Source organism: Gigantopelta aegis, chromosome 6 (genome assembly GCF_016097555.1).
Source record: "Gigantopelta aegis isolate Gae_Host chromosome 6, Gae_host_genome, whole genome shotgun sequence".
Taxonomy (NCBI): domain Eukaryota; kingdom Metazoa; phylum Mollusca; class Gastropoda; order Neomphalida; family Peltospiridae; genus Gigantopelta; species Gigantopelta aegis.
Window position 1 is genome coordinate 19,019,625 of NC_054704.1, and position 11,122 is coordinate 19,030,746.

General features: G+C 36.1%; 1 protein-coding gene across 1 annotated transcript; it reads right to left on the reverse strand.

Moving 5' to 3' along the window:
• Positions 1-314: 314 nt before the first annotated feature.
• On the reverse strand, positions 315-6,341 carry LOC121375885. Its single transcript, XM_041503571.1, has 4 exons — positions 5,895-6,341; positions 5,338-5,474; positions 4,738-4,882; positions 315-4,069 (listed from the first exon to the last, which is right to left on the reverse strand). The coding sequence occupies exons 2-4, from the start codon at positions 5,375-5,377 to the stop codon at positions 3,835-3,837; spliced, it is 420 nt and encodes a 139-aa protein (XP_041359505.1). The 5' UTR covers positions 5,378-5,474; positions 5,895-6,341; the 3' UTR covers positions 315-3,834.
• Positions 6,342-11,122: the final 4,781 nt, after the last annotated feature.

The window sequence follows — 11,122 nt, forward strand, 5'->3', positions numbered from 1 at the left end:
TGACCTTGACCTTGACCTTGATCAGAAAGAGTAGCTAGCCCATTGCGTGACGGCTGCGGATTTGTTTTCTTTATCTGTATGGTCCTTAACAAAATGTCCAACGCCATATAATGAGTTTTTAAATTGTGTTGTGCGTCGTTAAAGAAAATATTCCTTCCTTATTTCCCTCCCCCCTCTCTCTCTCTCTCTTTCTCTCTCTCCCCCTCCCTCCCTCTGTGTATGTGTATGTCTCTATCTCTTAGAAAAGTTATCTTTGTACAAAAATGTTAACAGAAATAAAAAAAGAAACCAAAAAGAAACCAAAAACAACAGAAGACGAAACAAAAGTGATTTAATACATTATGCAGGTGTTTGAAGGCGAATTTTTTTTTCATATCCCGATTTTTTACATTCCTGTGAATGTGGTCAGAAAGCAGCTCGGCTAGCCAGCAGAAAACACCTCAGAATAGCCCTAGAAGGGGCCAGACCCCCCGCCACGGGCTTCGCGCCTGCGCCGCTCGCGGTGTCGGGCTTCGCCAGACACCTCGACCCCACCCTGCAAAAGTTTCCTGCGCACGCCCCTGTTGTGGAGTGATATTGTGGAAACAGTTTACCATGCAATATAAAATACCTCAAGTTAAGATCAGTACGTGCAGATAAATAAATTATCATCATCATTACAGATAATAGTCAATATTTGTATTCTACTGAATGTATAATTTGGGCAATACCACAGTGATTGGTGTTACAGTTGCAGCCAAATGTTTAAAACTTTAAATGCCTGTATTTTGTTCACTATTGTATTCAAGGATCTCTTGTTGTTAGTTTCATATAAGCTACCATTTACTGCAATGAAAGTACACCAGACTACCATAAATGGTTTTTGGTGACCATTTACTGACGTTACAGTAATGCACGTTTTTGATGCGCCAGATACAGGTAATTACAAGTAGTTTCTGACCATCTGATATGAACATAAGAGCAAGATCTATTTGGATGCAATAGTGACCAGAATACAAATATTTTAAAATAAAAATATGTCTGTACTATAACGTCAACCATCACAGAAGGTCTCATTTAATATTCTAAAGTGTTATGTGAAATAAGTAAACTGTATTGAGTACTATCTGCAGTATCTTTGTGAAGGTCGTATGTTCAGTATCTGTATACTTCTACACGAATATGGATTATCGTTGTAACGACGATGTTGGTTTGTCATATTAGCCAAGATATAGTTTTCGATTTAGTGTGTGCGTGCGCGCGTGCATCCGCGCATGTGTCTGTATGTCAAAATGAGTATCGTGATGTGTGAATACATCAAGGCTTTTCCATAAATAATCACATTTTGAGTTAGAAGCAATCTTTTTACCATCCCCCTCCCGCAGCCACCACCCATAAAACAAACTTTATTAATTTGTCAGTAGTAAAACGTTACCGCAGACCTATCGTTTATGAAAAACCAATGAAAAACGCATAGTGATATTTTAAATAATAATGTTAAATAAAAGTGCATGATGTACAAAGGTAACCTGCTTTGTAACATGCAAGGAAAACCTTGGTAACTGGCAGTTTAATAATCTATGCATGAAAAACTTGTCGAGTGGGGGCCACGCTTTTTGTTTTCTATGAGTAGATTACAGCCTTCCGGACCCGGTATCAATAACATATGAAACCGCTACAAAAAAACGAAGAAAAAAAAACGATTACAGGCGCGGATCTATGGGTTAGTGAAATGGGAGAGGGGTGGATGAGAGGGCGTTGGACATGGTAAGAGGTGTTTAAACATGCTTTCTTTTTGCTTCTTTTTTACGTTGGCAAACAAATTGAGGACGAGCGTCCTTCGGATCCGCACCTGCATTAAAAACATTCATTTCTGCATTTTCTTTGATGAACATGGGTCTAACACTCCAAAGTATTCTTTCAATTGTGAATTCTACACAGTCATTAAAACTATTGACACATTTCGATAATATGAAATTGAAGGATACAAAAATAAACCATATTATATGGTGTTATGCAGAAAATTATTATGAAAAGGTCGTAATATTTTAAAACTATACTTGTTTGCTTCTTACTACACTAACCCAAGTACTAAAAACAAAAGGGCGATAAACATATAGTTGCATATTTACACGAAATCATTTACAAATAAAATACCCTAATTACCGAAAAAAAAGAGTGGCCAATAGAATATACACGTATATTAATAACGTAACTGTCAATGAACAAAATAATATATGAACGTTGTTATATACAGGTATTTATGATAGAAATGAAACATTATAAAATATTAAATAAAACTATAATACTAATTAATAAATGATGTATACTGTTCTAACTGTAGTATCAATAATACTATCTCAAAAACACATCAGCATTAATAATTTGACGTTGATGCTATTGATGATGTACTGATATATATGTTTGCTTCATAACATCGGTTTAGTAAAAATGAGTATTTCTGGAAATTTAAATTAGCACTACACGCTCTTAACAAGATCATTTAACTGTGAAAAAAAATTGCAATATTGCCACCCTCCTAACGTCAATGTAGAAAGATCCATTGACATTAATCAAGAACCATGCTATCACAATAATTTGTTTCAGTTTAATTTTGTCATATTTGAGTAGTCTATACCATGACAATAAGTAGAATGTGATGATTGTTATATACATCCGTTACTAAGTCCTGTTATAAAGGCGCCGAATTGTTGTTACTAAAGCATTCTTAACTTCTCTATTTCTAACATTGGTAATTTCTAAAAAGGTGTCCAATTGTGTTTCCAATATTCTTTTACTTTTCTTGAAATACTTCCTGTATTTTGGCATCCTGGCTAATGCATTGTATGAATGCAGGAATGTACAGGCAGCAATACAAATAAATAAGAACAATATTATTTTTTAATAATAAAACACCCCCATACATATAGTACATGTACACTAAACTTCCATTTATAAGATTCCACATTGTGTAGTTCATGTATATCGTGTTTATGTATTATACGCCATAACGCAATTACACTCGTGCAAAATCCTTGTACAGGAAGTTTGAATACTCATGTATTAAATCTGACGAATGTCCTCTCGTTATATTATGGTATTCCCAATATCTTATTCATCATACTCTACCACCTAGTTTTGTACAGTACGTGTACCAGTTTCAGTAGGTGGTGTGTTTTCTATTTCTTCGTCAGAGCCGTTACGTTTACCCGCGTTTACCCACGTACATGACATCGTTTTTTGTGAGCAAAGACACCATAAGGAAGGTAACAGCAACTGTTGGGGAGGGTCCGACAACTACATAATAAATGAATTTTCAGCTGGCTAGGCCAGTGTATTATCTTCAGAGGTGATTCGGGCTTCCAATTTCTGTCACTTTTTCGCCTGCACCTCCTCATAGTTAATTAAATACATTCGCGAGTTTGTTTTTAAAAATACATACTATCTATCAAGCTTTCCTATATTATTTTGAAAACTATAATAATTACTTGCAAAGGCGATGTCAGGATTTTATACTGAGGGCATTCACATTCATTGCGGGGAAAAGGGGGGGGGGGGGGGGACGCAACCAAACCGTCTATCAATCTCGAGCAATAGACAAATAAAAAAAAGTGGTGGAGAAAATAATGTGATTGGGGGCATAACCTTATCCTACCCTCTCCCCCTTACTGGCTACGTCAGTTATTGCTCGTTGGGTAGTTTAAACGGAATCGTATCTGATAATAAATAAGTACAATGTAAACGACAGGGACATTTGTAAACATGACAGCCCTATACTACATCTGAATTATCCAACAATAGTGTATTAATCGTTTATTTTAAAATGTAACTATAACACACAGTCTTTGTGTTTGGTTATAAGCCTAGTACGTGCTTGAACATCACTAAGACTGGGAGAGAAATCAGACTGATGGCTAGTTGTGAGACAGTTGCGCCTCCCCACATCTGCGTGTAACGGGAGACAACTCCCGTACTTTGACGACACCGACCAGGCAGTCCGGCGTAAAAGAAGTTCCTCATTATCTCCCCTGCTTGTTGGTCACAGAACGAATATACCTGGGTCTCACATTGATATCTTGCGATAGAGACGCTGAAAATGAAATAATAATAATTATAATAATAATGATGATAATGACGATGACGATGATGATGATGATGGTAATTTGTTCTTAGTACACATTTCAATGTGTTTACCTAGTTTTGATTCTACAAGCAAACTTTTTACCGTTGAATCCATATACATGTACCGTACATTGTAAGTTCAGTTTTGTTTACGATCCATGGCAAGTTTGCATACGTTTAAAAATATTAAGTTGACTAAAACTGTATGTTTGTTGAAAATGCTGCCATTTTAATGCTTTAAAAAAAACAATAGAATAAACAATTTACTCTTATTTCTAATTACGATTACACTAAAAGGAGAGAATCTGCTATACCCAAATGTTGAGGGTTTTTTTTGGGTTTTTTATTTTTTACGGAGCGAGGATGATTGTGACGCGGTGGGTTACGAAACTACAACAATTGGCAATAGGACTCAATTTCTCATCAGTGGTTCTGAAACGAAATGCATATACCATCATTCAATTCAGAGATCAAAGTAGCTCGAGTGTCCTGTAGCCCTGAAATGCACAATCCAGTTGAAATCAAAGTGGAAACAAGAATCGTCAACGAGAAATTGGGTCTATGTGTATCATTTGATCATCATAAATGCAACACAAGCGGACGAATCTCTTGATCAAGATGATAAGCCTGACTTACTTGCACGCGATAGCTTCTAGATCTCTCCTCTGCATGCCTCCCTGTCGTCCAATGTTGACTACCTGAATCACAGCCGACCGGAAGTTGTTATAGCACTGTTGGATCTGGGGAGTCGTCAGCAAACACTGCATTCGTCGCTGCAGAACTAAAACAAAAAAATCGGTTAGAAATAATAAATACTGGTAGGATATATTCATATAAACAGGCAGGGAATGTGGCCGAATAGCATAGGGTCATCCTGTGGTGCTATATATCGTACCGGTTCTGTAGCGTATGATTGATCCCTTTGGCTTAGAGGGCTAATTGGGTTATTTTTCATTGCAACCAATGCTTGTTAACTGTAGTCTAGTATGTAAAATGTCATTTGACTTTTCTTGTGTGGAAAACAAATGCATTAAAAAAAACCCTTACTTCCCGCTCAGCGAACTGTACGTGTAGATGGAGTTCTTGAATCTTATGCGGATAAAAGCACCAAAATCGGATGCATCATAAATTCTACGGCATATATTCCACTGCAGTACACCAATTGGCAAATCCTGGACAAAATAATTTTGAACTCTTATTTGATTGCTTGTTTTGGAAACTCTTCGATTTACATACCGTTCAAGTCTTTACAGAGACCCCGGTATGCAGTTCTCATGTTGTTGGCATCAAAAATCAAATTTAGAAAATTATCATTGGCAACGGTGGATCCCGGCAGTCTGGTTTGGAAACATCTGATGTAATTCTCGTAATTCCTGGTGAGAAATGTATAAGAAGGGTTATACTTAGTTTGGTGACGTTCAATCTCATAAAAATAATCACAGTGCATTCCAGCATGTACCTGACGAAAAAAAAAAGCCAAAATGTGTGATGGGTATGTATGCGCTCCAGTGTACAGGAATTGTTCACTGAATCTGCTATGAGACATCTTACTGGGCTTTGAAGAACTCGTCTATAATAGGGGATGGGATGTTAATATTATATCGTTTGTCTGGAGAAAATAACTCAGATATATCTATAACAACGTCAGACTATAGATATATTTAGTTATTAACTGATAAAATGATAAAAGTTTTTTCCCCTGATAAAACGCGTATTCGATTGACTAATGAATTTTATTATCTTTCAGTTAAGGAAAACTTTTCATTACTGTTCGGGCCTGTATTGAGACTTACTGACAAATGGCTCTAAACGCGTTCAACGTGGCATCCGTGGCGGGAATGTTTCGTCCAACCGGTGCTCTGACTGGCTGAAATCCCACGTTACTGCTGCGGATCTGTTCTGTGAGACATTGCTGCGCCACTGATCTTTGTTGGGCGGTCACAAACAAAAAGAAACCCTGAATAATAACTGAAAAAAGAGACAATTATGTGCATGTAATTAGAATATTTAACTGCAATATTACATGTAGACACCTGTTTTGATAAATGTAATACTCATGAGTAACAAAATTCTTTCTGGTTGGCGTGAATTGCACGTGCATTTTTGCCATAAACTAAAGTCACCATAAACATCTACAATGTATTTAATTATGAGTGTATTGTTTGACACCAAAAATTCATATACCTATGTTAAAGGGACACACCCTAGTTACGTTTATTTGTTAACCATTACGGCGTTGTTTTTCGCTATTAAACACCATTTTTCACAAATAAAATTGCACTTTACTTACATTTTATTATTTAGAATACACATTTCCATTCACCTGAAGTGCTTTTTGGTAATCCTGATGTTTGTAAAACCACGAAATGCATTTTTTGCATTTTTTCACAAGACGTGTTATCGAGAAAAAACCGTTACGCAAGTGAGGTCCAATCTATTTTTAGAGGGGATATTTCCATTTCAATGTCACAGACGTTGGTATATCACGTGACCGTTATCATTTTGGTTCGGTTTGTTTTCTCGTGCACGGTTCGCGCAATCAACATCCGATTTGTTGTTGTTCATTTGTGAGATTTTTCTTCACAGTTCGTGAACATTTTCAGTAACAATAAAGTTCAGACAAGTAAGTGTCTCAATACAAAACGTTACAAACCCTTAAAACCAATAATTTTGCTAAGTTTTACGATATCTGGAGAGGGGATACAACCAGGACAGAACAGTTGGAACATGTCCAGGAGAGGTGAAACGAACGCACCCCAAGTCTGTGCAATTTGTCGTGACGTAGGCATTGTTGTGCTTCGAGCGACATCTACCGGTGACATCAGAATACTAACTTTCAAAATTATTTCAAGCAATTGGGACATGGGGATTCCCATGGTATTTATCGATATAAAACCTGCTTTTTCACTACATTTGATAAAAACGTGATCTAAGTGTGTTACAGGTTTGTAGATTAACCAAATTATAATTTATTTTCGCTGGATGGAACTAGGGTGTGCGGCTTTAAAGATAAGGTACTTATTACAATTGTTTTAATGCATGGAGATAATATAGAACTGAAGCGTTTTTTTTTTTTTTAAACCTACTTTAAAAGTTCGATTTCAAATTTCGTAGTAAGTTGTCCATAACAATTTGTGGTCTGGTGTTAATTGTATGTGTAAAATGTGTATGTGTTTTAACCTGGTAATAATATTATCGCAATTTAAACAATTATCTTGCATAGTTAACAAATTTTAAAATGGTATACATGTATATGTATATTATACTAGTATAATAGGATACGCGTAATATATACAATTATTAGTATTCAGTGCGTAACAATGTTTTTGTGGGGTTTTTAAAAATTATTTGGCGAAAAATATTTTAACAAAAATATTCACAAAATCTGTCTTTGTTTCTTTCTGTTTACCTGTTAATTCTATTAAGTTATTGCTATAACACATATGCTTTCTTTGTTTTGCTATGTACTTTCATCCGCAAAAATCGCATTAGTAAACAACTATGCGCCGATCTACGTTTCACAGTCCGGGGCTATCAACAATGTGACATTTACGAAGCTCGGTATAAAGAAAATGGAGCTCTACCCCTCTTATAAAAAAAATAAGTAGTTTTCTTCACAAAAGGTATAAAGAAAGAATTTTAAAGATAAAAAATAAGTACCGTTAAACATTCATTTTAAAAGTCCCGTTTTTCTATTTTGTTTATAATAAAGAAAATATACAAGCCCATCATATTTTGAGACCTTACGCTTCAGCTTAGTCAGCTTTTATCTAAGTACGGCACTGACATCTGCTAAAAGTGCACATTTAGTGATTTACAGCGACACTTAATTTTCGCAAGCCAGTTAAGGCTATTAGTACCATTACTTCGTGCTTTAACTCATTATCAAATTTAGATTATAAAATCTGTCAGGGTAGATTGATAAAATGTACTTCAACAAGTGTAAGGTTTGAAAATTTTGCAATATTATAAAAGCACAAAATAATAAACAAAAAGTAAAATGCATAAAGATTACTTCATGTGTGTGTGTGTGTGTGTGTGTGTGTGCGAGCGAAAGCCAAAATCAGTGTCTTCCGCAGCCTGTTTTTCTATATTTTTTGTATGTTGTACGTAATTTTAACGTAAACTATAATTCTGTTGCAGTTTGTTTGAGGTATATCGTAAGATTAGGAGTAATGAGGGAGGAGGGGGGGGGGGGGGGGGGGCGCAGTCAATACAATTGTGGTCAATTGTTAGTGGTTCGTCAGTGAATATGTCCTGTTAACGTGATCTCCTCGGAAGATCCATTCTCTGATTGGGGTTTTCCCGTCCCAACCAGTGTCCCATGACTGGTATAACGAAGACGTGGTATGTGATGTTCTGTCTGTCGGAAAGTGCATGTAAAAGATCCCCTGTACTAATGGGGAAATGTAGTGTGTTTCCTCTGAAGACTATGTGTCAGAATTACCAAATGTTAGACATCCAATAGTGCTCTAGCGGTGTCATTAATCAAAATAAACTTTAACTATTTGTGTTAAGGCAAATTTTTCTTGTTCCAACCAGTGCACCACAAGTGGACAAAGCCGTGGTATGTGCTTTCCTGTCTATGGGAAATTTCTTATAAAAGATCCCTTGATGCATTAGAAAAAATGTAGCGGGTTTCCTCAGATGAAAAAAGAAAGAAATGCTTTATTTAACGACACACTCAACACATTTTATTTACGGTTATATTGCGTCAGACATATGGTTAGGGACCACACATACATTGAGAGAGGAAACCCGCTGTCGCCACTTTATGGGCTACCATTTTTTATTAGCAGCAAGGGATCTTTTATATGCACGATCCCACAGTAGTGCAGTGGCTGGAACGAGAAATAGTCCAATGGGCCCACCGACAGGGATCTTCTCTGATTACTACGAGTCAGAATTACGAAATATTTGACATCCAATAGCCGATGATTAATTAATCAGTGTGCTCCAGTGGTGTCGTTAAACAAAACAAATTTTAACTGTTAAGCCTAAGGTACATGTATAAGAGCTAAACCGGGCCCTGCAGCTGGTTATTAGGCAGCCATTATTCATTAGAAGAAGAAAAAACCCCAACAAGGCCACTTCAAAATAATATTATAATACAAAGTGGCTGGTGTTAGCGTGTCTCACGCATGATTACATAACGTTCCAAAGACTAGTCGCTAATATCAAAAAGCAAACAAACAAAAAAGCAAAAACAAACGAAACGAAATCTATAAAAACTGATGAGCCAAACGACGATTGTGATGCGATACACACGTATAGCAGTCAATACTGTATATAAACAGTAAACACCATGTAATCGGTTTTAAAATCTTATATGTTCAAAATAAACAGTGCTATAAATATAGTATATCTCTTGTATTGTAGTATAAAGATTTCACAAATAACTGTGGCATTCCATCTCCTAGAGAAAGTTACGGCTTTACAAACATTCGTTACAGCAAAAATGCTCATGTGATAATATTTATTTAATAACCTGTGTTGTCAATTTCTTTGTAAATACCAGCATCATCACGTTATGTTCAACCGGTTTTGCTCTAACCATAAATGCCAGTACTAGTAAATTAGTAATATTACTGACGTTTAGGCACTGGGGAGTTATCTCACTATGTTCTTAATAGGTGGGATTTGTTCATTACGTGTGTTAACGACAGTGAAACAGATAAAGTGGACAATGTCTTTAAATAGCCACTGGTTTCGTCTGGCACGGCCATTTTGTCACTAAACATTTACATCCTGACCTACGAATATTCCTATGTACAATGTCATGTATATGTTTCATGTGTGAAAAACCTTAGTGATATGCTAAAAAAATAAATATATATGGGTGTGGTAAAATTAATAATTCTATAACATTGATTTTGGATAACGCTTGAAATTGGTCACACACACACACACACACACACACACACACACACACACACACACACACCCCTCCCCATTATAAATTAATCTAAATTGTACTTTAAAATAAATACCCCACTGTTCTACGTCCAGCCACCGTGTTTGCCAGAAGATGGGCACAGGATGGACGTACCTGAATCTTTGTTGGATATAGACACTTAAGTAGAGTTACATGTACCTGGTGGTACTTGATTTTGTTATTTGAAGGGGGGGGGGGGGGGGGGGGGTCTGAAAAATAGTTTATCAATGCAAATACATGTATTGTAAAAAAAATGTTTTTCTTGTATGCTCATTTCCAGAATTTCTATAATATAAGATACTCTTGTACTATAATAGCAAAAACATGACTGAGTTGCATAGCTGTATCTACTTAATGTTAAGACACGCCGGTAAGGGCACAGGTTCCTGGCAAAAATCACTGCACTTATCCGCAATAGATAATACTACCCGCTAGATACCACCGAGTTGTTTCAAAGCGTAGTTAACGAATCGATGAGATTATTTCTAGAACCAACCGAACATGTAGGATATCGCCGTGTGCTACCATGGATATATATAATTATATCACGCAGTGGTCTTTCCAACAGCCAGCGCACACGATTTTCTGTTAATATTAGTAAATAGTTAAATCGATTAATTTTACAGTTAGGGCCTTGACCGTTGCTATCAGACAAGAATACCAATGCACCATTAACCATAGCCTTTACTGGCTCAGGGGTCATTTTTGTTTTAATTATTATTATTTTTTAACATATTTGGTTACACCAAAATGTAATAGTATTTGTGGCAGTTGAAGATTTAGTTTCATAATTGTAAAGACAAACATCTGTAACTAAAACAAAACATACCATTTTACATTTAAAATGGGCTCTCTGTTGTGTATGTCCAGTGGATATTTCATAAACCATGTCATGTCCACATTATTACTTTAAACATGGATTGCGTTCAGTAAATAGTTGTTGCAAGCGCACCCGCTTAATTATTAACATTTCACAATTGTTTTTATAATGTTTTTTCATTTAAATTCCTTTTCCTCGGGTAACAGGTACTGGTAACATTCCATTGTCGCTGTTACAAGTTCACTGTTAAGTGGTGTCAGGACATG

Bases quoted from the DNA above. Each gene is read 5' to 3' on its own strand.
- LOC121375885 (XM_041503571.1), bottom strand. From the start codon at position 5,377: ATGAGAACTGCATACCGGGGTCTCTGTAAAGACTTGAACG. The intron at 4,883-5,337 runs GTATGTAAATCG...TTTTTGTTTTAG, and splicing joins TCTCTGTAAAGACTTGAACG to TTCTGCAGCGACGAATGCAG. The intron at 4,070-4,737 runs GTAAGTCAGGCT...TTTCATTTTCAG, and splicing joins CTAGAAGCTATCGCGTGCAA to CGTCTCTATCGCAAGATATC.